This window comes from Genypterus blacodes, unplaced genomic scaffold, assembly GCF_046128005.1.
Source record: "Genypterus blacodes isolate CSIRO-AG114 ecotype Tasmania unplaced genomic scaffold, CSIRO-AGI_Gbla_v1 ptg000438l_1, whole genome shotgun sequence".
Taxonomy (NCBI): Eukaryota; Metazoa; Chordata; class Actinopteri; order Ophidiiformes; family Ophidiidae; genus Genypterus; species Genypterus blacodes.
In genome coordinates, this window is record NW_027467208.1 from 4,287,122 (window position 1) to 4,308,860 (window position 21,739).

At 45.1% G+C, this 21,739-nt stretch overlaps 1 protein-coding gene across 1 annotated transcript in view; it reads right to left on the reverse strand.

Moving 5' to 3' along the window:
- Nucleotides 1-2,021: 2,021 nt before the first annotated feature.
- angpt1 (angiopoietin 1) overlaps nucleotides 2,022-21,739 on the reverse strand; it is a 42,530-nt gene continuing 22,812 nt past the window's right edge. The window contains exons 5-9 of the mRNA XM_076139373.1: nucleotides 18,349-18,476; nucleotides 17,303-17,404; nucleotides 14,720-14,886; nucleotides 5,443-5,573; nucleotides 2,022-3,539 (exon numbers count right to left, since the gene is read on the reverse strand). Coding sequence (XP_075995488.1) covers nucleotides 3,376-3,539; nucleotides 5,443-5,573; nucleotides 14,720-14,886; nucleotides 17,303-17,404; nucleotides 18,349-18,476 — 692 coding nt within the window. The 3' untranslated portion in view covers nucleotides 2,022-3,375. The remainder of the gene's footprint in view (nucleotides 3,540-5,442; nucleotides 5,574-14,719; nucleotides 14,887-17,302; nucleotides 17,405-18,348; nucleotides 18,477-21,739) is intronic.

A 21,739-nucleotide genomic window follows, 5' to 3' on the forward strand; every position in this document is an offset into this window, starting at 1 on the left:
TATTTGGGGGGAAAACAGTGATTCAGCGTATGATCTAAGCCCCGACGTTAACAACACAGACACTTTACAGTTGGTTGGGGACTTCTGAGTGCGACGTTGATTTGAGGGTCTTGATGTCAGTATTAAATGTGATGATTTCAGCTTGACTTGCATGTGGTGAGTTTATGGTCTCATTGGCTCCCTGGTGCCGTGTTAACATCATACTGGATGTTGTGTCAGCTTTTAAATATGTTTTTCCTAATCAGCGGTTGATTCGGTCCCAGTTTTACGGTTGAACCGGAGACATTTTGGTCATCGCCTCAAAACGATCCAGTGTTTAATTTGACTCTTTGAAATTTTGGCTTCGTCTGTTTCCGCGAAAGCCAAAAGTAAAAGTAAAAGGTGATATTTGTAACTATGGTATGGATTCATGCAGTTTGATGGCTTTCAGGCTACAACACGGAGGAAGTGACGAGGACTTTCCACTTCCCTTTGCTTTGTGTTCATGTGTAAGTTGTCTCGGTGGGGCGTCGTGGCCCCGAGCCTTCACGCTGCAGGTACTGTATTCTGTCGTATCTGATTTGGATACGGTCCAACGCTGTCCGTCTCCCGTCTGGGCCCCGGCTCCCTGTGGGAGGCCCATCGCCTCGCAACTTTCCGATCCCTCCTTCTGCCAACGGCAAAGGATACACTTTCAACAGAGCAAACCGGCCACGCAGAATTTACAGTGGTCATATTGCTGCTGCTGTGTGTGTGTGTGTGTGTGTGTGTCCTCACTGTCCATGTGATGGGATTAACATTTGCCAGAGACTAAACTTCCTGTAAGCAGTCCTCGGCTCTGTCCCCACACGCACAAAGAACAAGCATAATACCCACATAGGTGTGAAGATTGTCACTGTTGCTAACCGACCCTGATGCATCTCTTAATAGCGAGAGTGTGTGTGTAGACCCACTTCACACTCCACTACCTTTAGACTCTATAGAACACATTCCAGCGAAGGTGTCGGGTCAGTGCCAGCGCTGAAGGACACACAGAGGTTTACAGGCTGCAGTAATTTGTTTAACCTCTGATTAGGCCGAGGAATGTCAACTATGAAGAGACACTACAGGTCCCGACAGCATCGTTTGACACTTTGGCATCTGTCACTGCCATCAGCCAGCGAGCAAGAGAGCTCACCATCTCAGACAATAGCCGCTCCTTTGCCTGGGCAGAGAGGGAGGCTAATCTTTGCGCCATCTGGTTTGGTCCTGAGGCGGAGGAGGAAGAGAGCATGTTTCTTTATCTGTCTGATTTATCTCACGTCTTTCTGTGCCAATAGGCTTCCTTTGCATGACATATAGCTTTTGTATAAAAAGATTAGAGCTGATGGTGAAGATATCATCATGAAAGGAAGCTTTGTGGAGTTGAGTGGAGTCTGCATAGGGAGAGAGGCAAAGTGGGCCAAATCTCTAAAACCACGTCTATCGTCACATCGATTTGGAAGGAAAACTCCACCCTAAATACAGATTGAAATCATTAGAGCGGCACGTGACACTGACCACATGTTCCAGAAGGTTTTTTAACGAAGGTAAGGTAGTAACTTTGGTGTTTTACGCTCGGCTTCAGAACATCATTGTAGCTCTGGCAGAATGAAAACAGAACAAGAATAGCTTTCCCTGGTTTAAGCTGTTTCCCATGCACACATCAAATTATGCAATTTCAGTATGCTAATAAACATGTCACTGTATTGATTTACAAGGTCCAGATCCACTTTATCCCTCCTCCATATGTACTTTTCAGTAAATATTCTGCAGAAGTCTGTATTGTTATAAGCTGGAAGTTATGCAACACATCTACACATGGATCACTTGATGGAATCATTAATTTCATGCTTCATATCCAGCTCAAGATCTTTAGTTTTTTTCCCCCCCGTGTTAATGAGAAACAGAAACTGGCTGGTCAGGGGGATGTGGGATGTTGACGTCTCCATGACAAATACACTTGGATGTAACTGTTACTTATGGCTACATGTTGTATCCACACAGACAAAGAGGCAGCAGTGTTAATTTGTCCCTTTTTTATACACAAAAACAAACAGAACAGACCCCCATGTGAGAACAATCGAATGGGTAACATCAATAATCAAGACTACTTTGTTTGCAAAACAAGCTCACCGCAGTTATGATGGATCTCAGCACTGGAGTCTGAGAAATCCCATCGTGACTTCAATCGATCGAGTCGTACGCTCACATGCGCGCCAGCCGGGTTAGAACTAGCCGACGGCTGACAAATTGGGGTTAGAATGAGGTCTGACTGCTTCAGTGTCTGTCTGTTGTTAATGATCTTGTATTCAGGTCACAGCTTGGAGTATCGTGACCGTGTACATGTCTACAGTTGCGCCTATGTGGAAACAATTACATGTGGATCACCACCTTTAATATTGTGATTATAGAAAGGTCACGACATGTTCTTACATCTCCCATTACTTCTCGCTGAAACATGCAAACGTACATTCTCCATCCCTCCCAAGCGCACAGCTGTAACACAGTAACATCACAGATTACATACATCTGCGCTAAAGAAGTAAACTGATCACTCCGAATCTGAACCTTGGCATGTATTTGTCTCCTATTGGCCAATAAGCAAGCCAGACGGATTTCGGTTTCAGGATTTAATCCAATAATAATCTTGCATCTTGAACTGAAAATAATCACACTGCAAGTATAAGTGACCCCCGGAAAACTATTTTTGCTAAACGGACTACACACTCCACATATCAACATCTACATTTATAAAGGTCACCTTACAAATGAGCGTGCGTCATACGTGATGCAGATACAAACACATGTACTGTACAATACAAGACACTTACAGATCCGCTCACTTTGGATATGGTATACTGTGGGGATAAGGAATACTAAAAAAGAACACGCACAATATATAATACAGTTGACAGGTTTATGGTTTGCATTCGTCTCCTCTCGGTTCAGTTCTGTCCTGCAGTTAAGGAGTCAGTGCTGTTTTCCTGTTTAGAAAGGTGCAGATCTTTGCAGAAAGTCCTCCACAAATCCCAGGGAAAATGGAGATATCATGGTTTGACATTATGCTTGAATTGTGAGATAAGACACACACATACAAGTTCGCTTATGTAGTTCAAGTCTGTGACCGTGTGTGCAGAATTCAGTTCAGTCAAAACAGGTCCTGGCGTTCTCTCCCCCCGTTTCCATATCTGCTTCTCAGTGCGGTGAGCTGGGAAGGTTAGTATGTTAGGGCCGTAACATTTCAGCAAGATCGATCAGATGACCCCCGTGTCCGGCGAAATGAGATGAGACACGACGGAGGAGAAGGCAGGAAGCACCTGTCCAGCCTGCTTACGTCGCCTTCTGGAAGGTGAAAGAGCTGAGAGGTTCCAAAGTCTAGGAGAAGTCGAGCGGGCGGATCATCATGGTGGTGGCTCGTAGTGAGTAACTGGGGCCCTTGAAGTAATGCCACTTGATTCCGTTCAGCTTTCCCACGTGTTGCCCGTGGGTGAAGTACATGCCGTTGAGGTTGGACGGGCCACAGGCATCGAACCACCAACCTGTATGGCAGAGGGCAACCAAGAGACAGTATGTTATGTTCTTAATTCAGTCGTGATGAAGGTCTAGGTCTAAAGCGGGTCGTGGCAGGGTTTCAGGCACTATCCCGCTGCTATCTCAACGCTGTGTTGCTGTCACTGGGAACGCCGACGTGCCAATACCTGTCGCTGAGCCCTCCAGATCTCACCCTATTTAAAGCAAGCGTGCGTGTGCAGGGGTGCTAAGTGGGACATTAGAATAGAAAATAGCACGCATCAGTCACACACAGTCCCAGATGGCAGAGTCTCTCCTCCATGCAGACCTGAATGCCACTGTGACCAAATGAGATTTCATAATCACCCTCCAGCAGCCAGGACCTTCTCTGCCCTTGGTTTGGGAAATTTCAACATTGACGTCTTGATTGTCACACATTGTGTACACAAGTAGCCAACATCACAAATAATGTAACCCAGTTAGTTTACCATCTTTTACAGCTGGCAAATTAGATCCCGGTACTAGTTAATGATTAGTATCTAGTCAAGTGTGAAGGTGTGTATAATTTTTCATGAATGCTTAATAAATAAATCACCTGTTGAAGGGGTTTTCCACAATCTAATACCTCAAGGCAGCAGGGAGTACAAATAGAAAGTCCTAAAATAAATTTGCTTTGCTATGAATGTGGTTGCGGAATGTGTGAGCATTTTCCAGTAAAGACTCTTTGCTGTGTTTGTTGATGGTCTGGCGCAAAGTGTGTGTCATGCAAAGTACTGTATTACTTTATCGGCATGAAAGTTTGCACAATGCAGTGAATCTGTCTGTTCACTTAGTGCCAGTTTGAACTACAGGCCACACGCAGACACAGTGTCACACACATAAACATCAGTGTGCAGAGCAGAGATCCATTAGATTTATGATCAGTATCCTCTCACTCTGCAGGCCAGGGACTTTTACTGACTTGTAAAAACAGTGGGGGTGTCTGCTCTTGGAAAAGGGGAAAACAAGTCACTGTCATCTTGCCTCCCAGTGTGGCTGGATACACTGTATATAGAGAAAATGTGTGTCTGTATGCTGCCCTTACAAATATGTCAATCCTCCATATCCTCTCACACAGGATGCTGCAGGTCGTGCTCATAAACGTAGATGAGAAGTATTAACCTCTGACTTTTCCGAGACACTTGCGTCATTCGATCTCAACTCTCCTCTTATAAATAAAAGCATTAAATAAATCAAAAGGTGTGTGTGCTATAGTTAGACACAGGCACTGGCAGGGACCAGCGCGGCCTCTCAGAGCAGGGGTGTTGATTGGCGATTAGATGCCAGTTCCCTTTGACCCACTGCATTCGCGGTGACCTCAGAGGTAACGCTGATCTTAAATCTGCTCGGGTATTTAGAAACGCTTGATTAGTACCAGGTCAGGTCTCCTCGGTAACAGGGCTGCCATGCGGTGACAGCTAGGGTCACCGGTCTCCGCTTACACGGCGGGAGAAGCAGAGTCAGTTTAAATCTCCCTGACACTTTGAGCCTCGCCCAGGCACTTTTAGAATGCGCGTGTGTTTCCGACTGCAGCGCCGTGCGGCCGAGAGAGGACGCAGAGTACCGTCTGATGGATGGAGATAGGTCTGCGATCAGACATGTGAGCCCACTACAGGGACAGATCAGGCTCATAATGGCCAAAGTAATGACAAAGGCGGTGCACATTATAAGGTGGTCATGGAGCCAATCAGAGAAAAGAGGTTCTGGAATGGTGAATAGAGTGCATTTGTCGGTGTGTTGTGTCCTCATAAAACACTTGTGTTGTCTCCCCGGTGCCATTTGGAGGCATAACCAGGCTGCAATCTTTCATTTTAACTTCTCAAGTGTGACAGGACTTTCTCGTTTTGCAGTGAATGCGTGCTTAATCCTTCTTATGAGTCTGGCTGCACTTACCCCCAGTGAGCATGAGGGCGCACTTGCACATGCAGTTATCATTGTCCACGTCCTTGGTGCTGAAGTCTGCTCCGTGGATCACCAGGCTGCTCTGTCTGCCCGCGGTCCCACTGTGGCTCTTTAGGAACAACCTGAAAGATGAGAGGAGGAGGAGAAGGAGGGGAGGAGGGAGAGGGGAGAAGAGCACAGCGGTGTGAGCAGTGTAAGCAATAAAGACTGCAAGCAGACATAACATGTTGTAAGAAAACGTCTCCCGCGAGGTATTTCGTTTTGCTGTGATTGAGCACACGTGGAACACCTGGAACAACATGAGGGGAGTATATCTATATATATATACATATATAAAATAAAGACGGAACGAGAGGATACATATGAAAGATATATAGACGGGAAGAGAGAGAGCGAGAGAGAGAGAGAGAAAGAGCGAAGAGCAGAGGCAGAGCTAGGAATGTCCGGTAATCGTGTTTCCATCTGCACAGCCACTGTTCATTTATTTACACCGTGTGAAGCGCAGAGGATATGAAGATTAAGTCATCAAATACCGACCGGTAAGAGTTACTCAACTATACGTTCAGCTGTCTGTGAACCCTGTGTAACTCCATGTTCACCCACAGCTGAATAGGTTGGACACACTCCCAGACAGTAGCGCTTCAGTGTTTCTCTTTGTGTTTGTGTGCCCAAGAGTGCCGTCCAAGTCCAAGTACCCGGCTGGACCCAAACAAGTCGACTTGACGGCTCTTTTTTTATCCTAATCGGTAAATAGAATTGATATTTGGTCAGTAACTCAGTGCGGGAGTCAACTCATTTTTAATTGTTTCAATTGTGCGTTGTGAGGACCCTCAACAATCGCTCGGCAACCAAAGCTTCTGACATTGAGGACGATCACATGCTCGACATACCCGGCTGAAGGAATGTTATTATTGGCTCGTTCTCCCTGTTGAATCTCTTGACAAAACATGGTGCATCTATCAGACTGATAATAAGACGCTGGAATGGTTTTTTAAAGTCCCACACATGCTCGGTGCTTTAGTGAGCAAAATTAAATATGAGCTTTTTGTCCAAGGAGCGTCCCCCAGTGAAATCACTCTCAGGCCGAGTGGGAAGAGACACAGATCCATCATCAGAAGCAGCACCAGATCCTTTGGTAACGTCCCTGAAAACACTCGTTGGCTCGCCCTAACCTACTACAACAAACCCCTCGCATTTTTCTCTTCATGTTCTTTGCTTCTCTCACGCTGTTTCTGCTCCGCTGTCTCCCCAAAGAAGAGCTCGTGGAGTCGCCAAAGAACAATGTTGCAGCACCGTTGCCAGCGAGACCTCATTGTTGTTATGGAGCGCGGGTTCATTCTCAGCGAAAGTAATTTCCTGAGTTGCTCTCTTGTCAACAGGGGACCATGGGCGTGTCGCGACCCTCACGCCCTGTTTTTAAGTTTTCCGATGAGAAAGTAACAAAAAGCAAAAAAAAACAAAACCACAGAAAGACAGTCGATATTTTGAAGCGATGATGAGATGAAGCGTGTAGTTCGAGAAATAGGGGGGGTTGAGTCCCCAGGAAAGAAGGTCATTTAATGCGAACGACTCCTGTATTTGGACAGCTGTGTAAATGGCTGATTTGTACAGCGAGAGTCAAAAAGTGTGACTGCAGGTCACAGAGGGGAATTCACCAGCCAGTAAACCAATACCTGGAATCCTACAACGTCAAGGGTGAGTCATAAGTCTAATCAGGGGCACAAAATGACCGCTGGACATGAGTTTGGATAAGGGCCTGTGTGTATATTACAGCACATACATAGGAGAAGAAACGTACTGGTTTGAATAAGACGTCACCCGACTTTATTATCAGATATCTACACGGCAGCAGATGTCTCCGTCGATGTCTCGCAGCTCGCATTCCCAAGCGCTGCCTCACTTTACGGGCAGCGCCGTTTCTATCGGTCTAATTCCCGATTCCGAGGAATAAGCAGGGCAACGTCAGCGGCTGAGCTCTGCTACCGCTCTGATACAGACCAGGCTTTTATTGCGCTTTCACTCTCCTTTCTCTCTTCCAAAGCCTCTCCGTTGCCTGTTGCCAGAATGGCCAAGACGGGATTTTCAAGCTTGACACTTTGACAGGCCACTTTAAATAGTCCACTGAGCCTGTGTTTACTGTGTGCGCTGTGTGTTTACCAGGGCCCACAATCTCCCCCACCTCTCCCCTCAACTCAACGGACATCTGCAGTTTTTCTTGTCAGGATCCATTATGCTCTCAAGTGATAAGTGGGATAATCCAAAGACGGATCGAAAGATGAAGTCAAGGGGGAGAGATGCTTTTGGCCATTCTTCAGAGAGAGCGAGAGAGAGAACGAGAGAGAGAGAGACATGAGGTCTGGCAATACATGTAAATTAAATGTATTTAGGTACCAACATCTGCTCCGCCAGATCGGGGAACTTACCAGGCAGCGAACACCTGCTGATGGTTCCCTCTAAAATAACTCGGTAATGAGACGGGCCTCGGCTCATTAATAACCAAAATGCTGAGCTGTGAGGGCCACGGCTTGGACTTTCTCAACCACACCTCCAGGGAGGGAGCGGGGGGGTTTGGTGTCGCGCCATCTCATTCCTCTAATATTCACCGGGGATACTGGGATTGTTTGTAATCTCTCAACATGTTTAGAATCAAATCAAAGTGGGGACTTGCAGAAGTGGTGCACGTCATCATTAAAGCTTTGCTGCATGATTCAGTTATAATGAGCCAAGGCCCTGGGGTATTACAGCTGTATGCTGTGTACGTGGGAAATGGCTTTTATCAGGGTTAGGTAAGGATGACTGTGATGTGTTTATGTGCGATCATTTCCAAGTGAAACTAGATAACAGTGATTGACATTTTATCAAACTATCTCTTAAAAACATTCTTATCAGACGCATTAAATTAAAATCTGAGAAGCTTTCATTGTACTAGTAAGGAGCACAATGCATTCTGTGTTGTAGCATCACGCCTTCGTTCTTGATTCTCTGATTGGACAAAAGAAGGCTGAGAAACGCAAAATCAATTGGCAAAGCTGGTCAGGAACAAACTTAGCTAATGGTTTCTAATGGTTCAGTAACGTTACTCATCTGTTGTACAATGTTTGGCACATAAAGGGTTTTGGGAAGCACCGCCACAAGACATGCTTTCCCTCAAAAGTACCTTAAAGCGTTCCTTTAAAACCCGATGTCAAGAGGTTAAAATAAAACCTCAGTCTGAGTGTCCAGACATGAAGCACTGTGCGACTGCAGAATCTCAAAGTTTGTCACTAATGCTTCAAAAAATTGTAAGTCTAACTTGGGAGGGGGGGGGGGTCAAGAACCTTTCCCATCCCCCCAACAGATACTGAAAAATGTCCCCATACAGAGCAGAGATGTTGCTGGTCTACAGCTGAGCATGCTGGGATCGAAGAGGGAGAGCGAACAAGAGAGAGAGAGAGAGAGAGCAAACGAGAGAGAGAGAGAGGGGCCCCTTAGCTGCTAACATGTCTCCTGTTTGCACTCGTTCTTTTATCTGCCATGTCCCATTTCACAACACGAGGCGTTACTCTGAGCAGAGGATATAACTGCCACACTGTAACTCTAAGAGAGAATTCCCCCCAGAAAGGTGTGATGATGAAATGTGTGTCACGCTGTACAAAGTTCAATGGGTCCTCCCGGCGTAACACTCACAAATGAAATGTTGAAATATGTATTTGCAAGGCGTGAATCATTACTTTGAAAGCTTTAGATTGGACTCAACCTGCACTTGCTTTAAATGCCCCCTCTCGTATTTTGCCAGACCAAACGGATCCCTTTGCTCGTTTCCTTTCATCTCCGACATGAAGGCGAGAATCCAGTCAGCTGAAAGCCCAGCGCGTGCTGTTACACACCTGGCAGCCATTAGCCTCCTGAACTAAAGTCTGATTGGCTCATTGCAGAGGTTAATCACCCTGACCAATGGTTTGCTTCCTACCGCGGGGGGCCACAGAGTCGTCTGGCTGACTGGCTGCTCCTTTGCCACTGGGTGTCACATACGCAGCCTCATTGAGACACGTGTGCACTCTTATGGTACCATGGATGGATTATTGGATCCTTGTTGTGTCCTTTTTAAGAATCAGCTCAACTTGTCTCCAGCAAGAACAAAAAGCTGGCAGAGACGAGTCAGGAAGGGATTATCAACTTGTTCTCCGTCTGCTGCGGTTTATGGATGTGGATCAAAGCAAGAGTCAGATTTTTGAGATTTCAGTTGTGCATTTCGGACACTGTCAGAATTTTGTCTCATGCCGTCTTTGATCACAAGGCTGCTGAACTGTCAGCCTTCCTGCCTCATACTGAGATTAAGAGATGCTGGTTGTGGACTTTGACAGTTCTCTCATGTCTGTTGACCTTTGAGGTAATCTCAGAACAGAACCTAAAGCTTTTAGAGACGATGTTAAAGTGGGCTTTACTTTAGGTATCTCGGCATTTCAGTGTGAGTGTTGGAAAAGAGAGAGGTCACAGTGCTTTGGAATCCAAATCTCTGCCAATTTCTTACCTAAATCCCTCCATGCAAAACATCTAGAGGGGATTCCATCTGATTCCACGGGAAATGGACAGGGATTTCTGTCCATTTCCATATGGAGAACTGAATGGAAGAGGCTGGTCGTCCGAACAAGAGGGGATATTGAATAAAGATGTAACATCTTTTTTCAGAAACAAACATATATCGTTCCTTCTTTCCAGCTGTCTCTCTCTCAGTGTATATCTGAAGCATTCTTCTCAGCTTGTGCCCCTGCATAGATTCAACTGCTGTGCGTGTTTCTGTCTCATGCTATCGTGAAAAAGATGTTTCTCCTCAGTTTCCAGGGTGCTACATACTGTGTATTGGGCCTCCACATGCACATTCGTGTTTTAAGACGTATTAAACTGTTTAACACACTCCAGCTCAGACATCCACTTGACCCACATACCACTGCTCTGAAGTAGCTGCATTATACATTAAATTCTTATTGCTGTAAAAATGTTTACGTACGTCCACGGCCTGGCTTTATGTAGAGACGGTTAACGCAAACTTATGCATTACACAACATCTGCTGTCCTGCATATATCTCTTGCTCTCTATCTTTCTCAGGAGACTCATTGAACCTCTTCTATCCATTGTACTCAAACAACACTGGTGTACTTTCAACAACCATACACAATACTCATCATCAGTATTTAGTAATTAGACTAAATGCACCTATACTTTCCTCTCCCTGTTTGACCTAGCTCACTATTAAAACTCCATTTGATACATTTAATGGGGGAAAAGTTCCTGTCTGCACAATCATGCAGATTTAGTGGACCTTTAGTGGTCCAGTTAGCGTAATAACCCGCAGGAGGCGAGCCAAGGTGACATTAGGACGTCACTGATGATTTGAAATAATTAGAACTTCGACTAAAAGCCATTGGGCTGTTTTTATTTCACCTTGGGGGACATTACAATCAAACAGATGGATAATTAGGGTTCGCCATAATTCAATAATTCTTAGCTGCACTGTAGGAGTAAAACCTAATGTGATGAGTGTAATGTGCCGTTTGCCTCCTTCTCCTCTGTCGTTCCCTCTCCACCCCCTCAATTTCTCTGATTAAGCCCTTCAATCTCTTTTACGTCTCTTTGCTATTTCTGCTCTCCGTGTCACACAGGTCTTCTTTGATTTCCCCCCCTGTTCCTCTCCGTATTGATATCTGGTACAAAGCGTACGTTTGGCATCAAAGCGGCGCTGATAAATGACTGTGATTACCGAGTGTGTAGATCTGATGGCTATCACTACAACAATATTTGCAGGTCGGCAAATTACATATTTTCTTTTATTATTTTCTTTTCTGTAACCCTCGCTTGTATCAAAGCCAACCGCTCGGCCGCAATGACATGCCACTACTTGCTTTGTAAAGATAGTAACCTCTGCAATTACAATGTACCCCCGGTTACAATGACGAAGAAGAAGAAGAAGGAAAAAAGCTCATTTCACAATATTATGCGGTTGTGGTCAAGTGGGAACTTTTTAGGTCTGGTTGACCCACATTTACTGCTCAAAGTGTTTGTATATTGTACAACATTATAACAACACTGCTGATGTTAGCTTACATTGTGCAGATGTTGCTGTTGTACATTTGCCACTTTAGCTCTGCTGCTGCACTAATGATCCACTTATGAGAGTCACTAGTGTACAACTGCCGCAGTACCTGTGAATGTGGTATAATGTGCATGTTATTGCTTACTTAAATAACGTTTGTTTGATGATAATATCGCATAAATGCATAAATAAAGACGTTCTGCCAGTATTGATATTGCTTTTTTTATATCACATTTTTTTTCCCTCCCAAAATGTCACTTAAACATTGAGGCGCCACAAACCCTTGAAGTTAAAAATTGTTTTGGATTGTGCAGACTCGACTGTGCTAACAAGCTGTAATGACTTGTCACCTTATCAGTTATGATTTATGGCAGCAAACTATCAGAGAAGAGGAGTGCATAACTCTGAGTGGCCTTTCAACCCGGGCAAGAAAGAGACGACTGGGACTGCTACTTTTACTGATCTTCTCTGAGAAAACATGTTGATTTTTCATAATGATTGTAAATTTTGGAAGAAGTGCGGATGCTCACACGGACTTTCCGGGGACTTAAAGCAAACACTGGGCTGTCGTTACTTGTAAAATATATATCGGTAGTTACAATAAAGCCATCCATCCTTCAGTGTTGTATTTACCTCCTCAGCTACTAGACACTGATGTCACACAGCCGGAAACACCTAAACTCCCACTGTTTATAGCCTCGCAGTGTTTCCATTGTCACAGCTTCAATGGTAACAATGAAATTAAATACTACCTAAAGGATTTCATTTTGTTTTAATTTCGTATTTACTTAACTTTGTTTGGTTTGACTTCATTTATTTCTTACAGATTATGTACTGATGTAACGCTAGAAGGTGAACCTACAAAATTGAAGTTGGGAGTGAAACAAGAGAAGAAGCAGGCGTTTTCTTTGGAAATCTTTACTTTGGAGAGCACGGTAATAAATGTGACATTTATACCGGGTACGCAATTTAATTTATGATGGATTAGAACCCTATATTCCAGAGAATTGCATTCCCCCCTCTCTCTCTTGCGCGCGCTCGCTCGCGCGCGCCAAGCAGAGTAATTTCCGTCTCGGAGCATGTTTAGATGAAACCGTGCGGCTGGCAGCGAGGCAGATGTTTCCTGGCTGGTGACGCTCAATATTGTTCATGATAAATGCTGAGGCGCGTGGTAAGTTGGACGTGGACACTATTAAAACGATCCTGACCAGTCTCCAACTGGTACTTGTCAGTCTGTTCGAGTGTGAGTGTGTGTGTGTGGGTGTGTTTGGTCAGTTAAGTGTTAGCATGACTCAAGAGTTCCAGTAAACCAGCACGGATGATAAAAATTATCCCAAGAGAAACCAAAATACTATCACTTATTACTAAATCGCTTAGAATGCCACATCACTTAGTGCTATCGCTATGTTCCCCACGCAATAAACCCAATCTGGAGAGCTTGTCGCAGACATTTAAAGAAGCAGGGAGGTGCCAAAGCAGAGGGAACAGAGAGAACACGGGCAGCTTGGGTTTGTTTGGGATCAGGCCATGTGGTTTGTCTTGGCTGCCGTTTCAGAGGAGCAGCGTGCGATTATCATACCGCAACTACTTTCAAGAACAAATCTATTTATAGAGATCCGCGTGATAATTAGACTTTGGAGCAAGAGCGAGCCTGCACCAGAAACCTGCTGGAGTGGACGGGACAAATGCAACCACTGCTTTACTAATTCAAAAGAGCTGTAAATGATATAAATTGAAAGAGATTCAGATGATTAATCCAGATCCGTTTACCAAAGTCAGTTTAAGCTGATTTCTATGTGATTGCATGGGTTGCATATGACAAATAATGGCCCTGTGTACTTGCTAATCCATGTGCTAAACTGAGGCCAGGGTCAAAAATATATATAGTAAAGGTAACCGAGGCGATAGAGTTACACTGGGTCCTCACATTGTGGTCACGCAAAAAACCTCAACTGTGTGTGAAATTCAAAACAAAAAAACATCAGCATGTCTTCCACCCGAATGAAATCCATGACTGCAGCTCCTCTGAGGAAACCGCAGAGCTCACACCAGGTACGGGCCGAGATGGAAACCTTGTAAAGTGAAACCCTGTCACCGCGAAGACAGTCGCGTAAATTAGATCCGACAACCAGCCCGACGGCCCCCCGCTACAGGGAAACACTTGACACCGGTATTCTTCTGTGGAGCTTGGGTGCAAAGAGTCAGGAGAGGTCGGAGGTAAAGGCTTTTAAGCCATGAAATCCCTTTCCCATATTTCACCATTCAAAGTTGAAGAGAAGGCATTTCAAAACTAAACGGAGCTCTTATCAGAAGAGAGGTAATCCACTGAAAATTGCAAAATTGAGCCTGTCGGACCTTTTTTTCCCTCTCCAAAGCCAGCAATTGCTCGGAACGCCAGTGCTTCCAGTAGTTTTTCACATCTGACGGCTCCAGGCATCTGCCACAGTTTGAAGCCTGTTATCATCAAGCTCCTTCCAAAGGAATAAAGAGAGCCGCTTACAGGGGGCAAAGCATCAGTCGACGGTAACAAAGACTGGCTCGGGGGGGAATTCGCAATGAGACGAATATTGGAACCGATATACATGACGGGAATGATTTGATTGAAGCGTCTGGAAAAGCTCAAAGTCTCTGACCGTGCTGAAATCTGAGGGCTTTTCATATTTGTAAGTATTTAACCTTGTCATCGTTGAAGTACTTGTGATTTTGTACTGTTTTCCTTTTGAAGGACAACACACTTGAGTTTGATGCTGCCGACTACTTCGATTGATTAAACGATCATTGATCCATTACCAATGAGGCTCCACAAAGTAACTTTTGGTGAAATTTGCTAAAATCCTCAGAGTGACCGCTAGGGGCATCAATACCTCAACTTTCATTCACGTCTCATTGATTCTGGCTATTTTGAAATATGTCAAGCACAGACTGCAGCCTAAACAGGAACAAATACAACAAAAGAGAGAGGAAAGACGATCCTTGTTGAAATCTTTCCAATACACTGTCGAAATAAAGTAGAGAAAGACATTGTGGTTGTATCAGTAAACATCAGCATTCACAAGAAGGAGCTGTAATGTGCATGTGGAGGCAATCAGTCAGTGAAAGAACTGTTTCTAGGGCCAACTGTTGTATTGTGTCTCAGTCCTGTTCTGAGGACGTTGTTGCACTTTGTTTACATGTGTGTGAAGTTGCAGTAGTCGTACCTGTAGTTGTATTTCTCACTGCCGATGTGGAAGCGGTCGTAGAGAGAGAAGGCCTGGTGTCCGTCCCAGTCGGTCAGCTCCACGCGGAGTGCGTACTGCCTCTGGCTGGTCAGCAGGTAAACGTACTCGTTCCCCAACCAGTGCTCCGCAGAAACGCTGCCAAAGCCCTGTGACGGAGAAACACAAGGCCGGAGGATTAATCTGCGCTGAAATACCACTAAAAATCCCTTCTGTAAATCACAGGCTCTGAGATAATTCATCACCATCTCTCTCTCGTTCTCTCTCTCTTTTCCCAGAGAGATAAAAATCTCGCAACACTTGAGGATTCTGGACTGGAACGTGGAATTTTCCAATTTGTTTATTCGTGAAAAACGCCAATCATAAATGAGACGAGAGAGAACAAAGCCTGTTGATGAATAATTCGGTTAAGATTATCCATCACAAGAAATGTTTCTCTGCTGCATAAACACTTTCTATTTGTCACTTCTCCAAACTGCAGTGAAGAAGCCAAATGGCTCAGAGTGAGTTCATGCAGATTTTAAAAAGTAGAGGATCGTGTCGGATTACGTCTGAATCACTTTGTCTGTTTATAAAAATGTGTAAATTGCGCTCTTCTCATTCTCGTCATTCTCGTCGTTATTTTTACGACATGAAAGCAAAATTCCAAAAATACATCCTGCGTTGAGCTAAAATCAGCTCAAATGCTTCTGACAGCAGCGACTGTGACTGACACTGCGGCTCTGACCGGACAGTGTGGAACGCTCGAGTTGGGAAAGTGGGGGGCGGAGTGAGTGATCTAGCAAAGCAAAGTCGGGGAGAAGACTGTGTGTGTGTATGTGTGGTGATTCGTAACGGGAAGGAGGGAAAGTAAATATGAGGCATTCCTCTGGCCTTAGGCATGTCCTGCTGTGTGGGTGGAAGGGAGCATGACTGGGGTCCATTAGGCTCTTTCTCTTTCTCTCTGTCTCTTGTTTGCTCCCCGCAATTGTTCCCAGTCCTGATGAGACGTTCTCTACTGACTGTTTTGTCTCTGTTCATCGTCTCCTGCTGCGACTCATGGCTCACCTCAAGAGCCCCCGAGCAAGGCATGCAGTCCATCCTCGCCATAGGCTTTCCTTAGTGCAATTCCGGCGGAATCTCTTCGCTCGGAGAGGATGAGGAGATTGTTAGTTATATTGTTGGACTGATCGCTCGGTTCGCACGTCAGCATTCTCCTTCTAAAATGATTGAATGAATTAAACTTTCCTTAACGACGAGCATTTATATTCTTTTGCAAATCACCAGTGAGACTCCAAAACTCTGCGCGCGTTCATTTAACACGCAGATGAAAGAAATGTGTGGGTTGCCAACATCCTTTATAAGGTCTCTCGTGATGCAAAATCATCTCTGGTTATGTAATTACAAACACTGGACGTTCTTAAGATCATATTTTAATATGTGGAAAAGGTCCCTGCAGCCAAACGTTTCTCCATCCTCCCACAAAGATGAAGCAACTGCATCGGCTTTGAATTAAAGATTTAAGAGTCTATTAAGTCTGTGAGCTCAAGCCTATAGGGACTGAGAGTATGGCGATGAATAATAAAGCAAAATAATATCGACCACCTCCAGTGTGTGTGTCTCTGCTGAAACGAGATGCCGAGCGGTCAAACCAAACCAAAGCCCCGACTTGAAACGGCCTCGGAATTACAACATAATTAATTCTAACGACATGTTTTATTGGAAGGAAAATAGTGCGGAAAAGTGACCCGTCCACAATTTGCGGTCGCACTTTTTTCTGCGTTCACTCGGGAGTTCTCCGGCTTAATGTCCCGTGAAGTCTTTGAAATCCTCCCCCCCACATGTAAACGCTGCATCAAAAGCGGAGGAGAGAGGGGGAACAACTGAAGCGGCAACACAAAGGGAGATTACAGTTGATAGGAGAGGTTGTGCATGTTCGTATTGAGCTACAGTTACACACAGGTGACCTATACCGCACAAACAAATCCAAATTTACCGTCTAAACACGACTAAGCTTGAAAGCATAACACCCCTCCAATGCAAACATGCATAGATTTCTCCTTGATGACAAACAGATGATGTTCTCCGTTCTGGCAAAGTGCGAGAGACTAAACAAATAAGTTGTTTTCGGATTTTGGTAATCATTTCCTGTGAAAGGAGAGGAAGAAGAACAGCTTGTCACCGCGGCCTCAGCCATAGATTCAGACACCCTGGATAAAATCGCGAATACGAAGCGACGGGGGAGCGATCGCTGCACAGGGAAGGATGACATCTGGTCGAAGCGTTCCAAATGCTCTTGGATCAGCAAATCCTGCTTTCTGCATGTTAGACCAAGGCCAGAAACACACACACTATTTGTCACAATCCCGCTGCGGAAGTACATTTTTGTAACAGGATGTTTTTCTCATTGCAGAGATTTCGTAATTTACATTCAATGGATTAGAGTAGTGGATTCCCTCCATCTTCTCTCGCAGGCTTGTGTTTAAATAATCACGATCATGTTGTGTTTAATAGTTATAAATGAGCGTCCGCGTGCTGGCTGAGTGTGTGTTTGTGTGTGTGAGTTGGCACGTGAGTGTGTTTTACCGTCTTGTATTCTTTCCATGTCCTCTGAAAGTCGACGCTTCCGTCCTCCCTGCGCTGGATGATTGTCCAACCGCCGCCGGCTGTTTCCATGTTGCAATACACCTTCAGTTGAATACAATAATGCAGAAAGAGAGAGGGAGAAAGAGAGAAAGAGGGAGAGGAGAGAGACGGCTGAATCAAAGTGATGGATTTAGAAGAGAGTAACCTAACAACCTCAACATTCAGCGCGACTCTCAGCGGCATTAGCAAACAATGAAGGGTCATTTGGACACTCGCTCAGTTTCAGAACACTCCTTTTCCCAGCCTGCATGATGAATCATCTCTGGGAATGTGACACATCTGAGTCCTCCTCAAACTTAATCAGCATCTCCTTATCCCTCGCCAACTCCCCGGAGATGCTCCTCATCAGATGCTCTGGTTTCTGCAGATCAAAGTGGACGTTCCTGGCTGGAAACATACCAGCGGGACACCTGGGTGTAATGTGGCCCTTAACCTTGGACCTCAGTGTGTGTAAGCTGATAACATGAGCCAGGCCAGCTCTATCTGAGGCGTCGCTCTGTGTTTTGAGGAGGAGACCCCGGGGGTGTGGAGCGGAGGAGGTCTCTCACCTCGGGCCTGCCCACGCAGCTGAACACACACGCACACAGCCTGGGTATAATTAGGGAAGTGCCCCTGACAGAATCATTTTCTCTCCTCCAGACAGAAATGGGACTACTCCATCATTCCCAGTATACCCGCACAAAAACGTTCAGCAGCAGAAAACAAACCTGCTGGACTAACACACACTTACACACACAGATGCACCATTGTCACTCTCCAGATCGGCTCAGTGAGCACCTGTTCCCCCCTCTCCCCTCCTAAACCTTTGCACTCACAATTCTGCCAAGTGTATTTTCAGCCTTTAAACATTCAGCTTTGGATGATGCCCAGTGGTGTTTCATCCAGTTTAGCTAAGTTGAACAGAGTTGAGCTCTAAATATAAAAGTATAAAACAGCTGCCTAAGAACTGATGAGCATGCAGATATTTTTGCGTGGAGGCGTTGTACCTTCTTGGTCTCCTGAGGGCTGATCTGGATGTTGTAGACGCCGTTCTTGTGGAAGCCAGCCTGGAAGAGGTCGGCACAGTCACGGAACTTCTTCTCTTCGTCCACTCGCTTTGTGCTGTTTGGCACCGCTGTGGGTCAAGAAATGTGAACATTCTTTCAGACTTTAAAAGATTTTAAGTAAAAGACACAGCAAAGGCGAACTGTTCCTTTTCCTTTTGTTTCCATAACGACTCTGGAAATGTCCATTAAATGGTCTGTTGTTGCCGTTTGCTGACATCAATCCAGCGTTCCATTGTATCACAGAAAAGTAAGACTTTATTTGACATTTATTCAATCTTTGCCAGTTCCATCGAGCAGTTTCGATTTAAAACGTCAAAATCTGCCTGAATGTTTTTATTTGTTGCAGCCAGATTAGTCTCGGCAATCAGTCAGTCGCAAACAGAAGATAAAGCTGATTGAGTGCTGAATACTTTCTACATTACAGCCAATAGAGGCTTATCTATCAGCGCTGTAAAAAAAAAGACTGTCGACATCAAATTTCCTCAGATCTTAAACGTCTCTGAGAAGAACGTTTACAAGGAAACGGCGGCAGAAGCTGATCGGTTGGGTCTCGCTGTGGGTATCTGGTAACCGCCAGATAACATCTGAGGGCGACTAACCCTCGTATTCGCCAGAGAAAAAGCAGTTGGTTCAGTCCGGATGATCTCTCCCTCAGAGAGAAGGCCTCAGACTTTGACGGGACCCTTGCAAAGAGGCAGCTGCATCCATTTCCATCTGTAGATAATTAGGGCGGCACTATTTTGAAACCAAGCAAGGGGCTAAGGACAAAACACTACAAGCTATAAATTTCAAGTTCCTGTTATAACAAGTGGTTTATATTTACCTTCCATGCCCTTATTATATCGTTGGAAATTCCTTTTTTTCTTTCCCTGGTCCCCTTTCCCCTCCCTCGTGAGGCATTCATCTCAATTTTCACACCACTGTTTTTATTGTTGGAATCATCCAGGCAAAGGGAAGATGTCAGTGAGAAGCGAAATGCTTTGGTGATCCTTTCCCTTTTGATCCCCCCCAATCCCTCTCCACCCCTCGACCTGATCCTGAGTGCGGAACTTTCCGGTGGAAGCGGGGCGGGTTATTTGGCTGCGCTATCTTTGACCGTTTTGACAAAGTATAGGGTGTCAGCGACAAGAATCTCCTGCTGTGACAGGTTGACAGAGTGGGACCTCACGCTGTAGACTCTAATACAACAAAGCCGGCGGTGTCAGGCGGTAATTTACCCCAAGCAGGCAGACAGTGGGGCGCATTTTAGAGGCCGGGGGAGATCAACGTCAGAGGGGAATTCTATGGTATTCAAGCTGTTAGAACGCGGACAATTACTTCACAATCACCGCTGAGATCTTACTGGGTGGAAGAAGAGCGTCTGCTGAGGGACTGGACGCTCCGCTGTAGGAGCGGCTCCGTCGAACAGCTTGCTGCCCAGCTCTACAAATATTATTTATGTCCCCGTATTTACAGAAAAATATTTTGTGGTTCAGAGGGGACTCGTATTCCGCGGGGGGTTCATGTGAAAAGACCAGCGAGGCTAGGGTGTTTGCATAAATCAGTACTCTTGCCAAATGAGCCCAAATTCTAGAACTAAGGCGGGTGAAAAATGCGCCTAATGGGCTGCCATAGACATCACTGCTCCCATGTGAACGTTTTCAGTTTCAGGGAAATACCACGGAAATATAGCGATTCTATACAGGGCCTTGCTGTGGTTTGGATATAAAGCACGATGAAACGGTATAAATTCATTCCCATAGTGTGTGTGGCGATAATGTATAGTTCTTATGTGGGGAGGATTGTGGGAATTATGTTGTGAACACTTCCAGCTGATGTGTTGACGTGTTTAAGGTTCAAGTATATATTTTCTCAATTAAGTAGACCCTTATTCTTCACTTGGCATTCTTTACCACAAAATAAGATGTAAAATGGGGGTCAACCTGGGTCCAATCGGTTCCTTGGAACCATGACTCAAATCGGGACCCGAGTCAGGCTGAGTCCAGATTATGTTCAGTCCAATCACGTCTGGTTGGAGTCCTGTCATCATTTTTCGTAATTGTGAGAAAAATAAAGTATGAGGTAAAAAAAACTTTTTTGTTTGGGTCTAACAACCTATTTTGGAACATATGCAAGCTCTTGCGTCTCTATTGGATCAGCTCTCTTCTCTTATATTGGATCAGATCCGAAACTTTGGACCCGTGAAGACTTCTCACGTTGCCACATTTTATAGTGTTTTAACAAGCACCCGTGCAGCGCTACATTTAATGTCATAATGAAAGAGTCTTGTTCTCTCTGTCAAAACCGAAATGAGACGTGCCATTACCAGGTTTATAAAAAAGGTCATTGAGGCTGTTGGCAGCAATTGTACCGTATACAAACATATTTTACTGTGTCGCAGCAATAACAGGTGTCAGTGAGGCATAAAAATAATTACGCAACACCTAAAAATTTGAGCGTGCCTGGATCACAAAGTGAAGTTTAATGAAGGCGTTTACCATGCTGTCATGTCAGAGCATTACACACCGCAAATGTCAGTTTGAGGCTTTGCACAGACCCGTAAAAGAAATAATCCCATTCTGTTGGACTCTGGGTAAGTGGCAGTAAAATTGATGGATGTCATTCGTTTAGTGGGATAATAGAGCGCTATAAAATAAAGTCATATTTAGTAGCCAGAAAATCGTAAGAGTGTTGCTGAGGTCAGTTACTGTTAATGACACTGTGTGGCTCATTGCACCCTAATATGGTTTAGGTAATGAATACAACCTAAACCAGAACACTGCTGCGTCTGGCCACATCGAACAAATCTGCCACGTAAGTTTTTAATGTGGAAAGAAAAACACGGGCCAAAAAAGAGAAAGTCCATGGTGATGTTATATCCGCCGTCTTCTCTTCTCAGAGCAAAATCAGTGACGATTTGAGTCTGAGCTTGAAAGGAAATGCTCAGGCTCAGCTTTCAAAACAAAGTCTAAGGCGAGCAGACGCCACTCGATGGCATGAAACGCTAACCCGTCCCTCAAATGAAACCGCTAATCCATCTCTCAAACAAACAAAAGCCCTCCCCTGAACGCAGAAAACAAAATACGAATGTCTCTGGCAACGTTGGGGGCAGTGTGTCACATGATCAGTGAGATCTACCTACTCCTTCACCTCCCTTGGACAGGCCGTCCCCCAGGAGCCATTACAGTTTGACTTATTTGGGCCGGGGTGAAACAAGGGTGAGACCTCTGACCTGCGCGCCCGTCTCTACCCTCCACGCCGCCGCCGAGAAGGATGGGACCAACCACAGAGCAGCAGTGGCCGTGTTCCATTTCGATCGCCTTACATTAAGGCTGCCACCAGTCACAGGCTG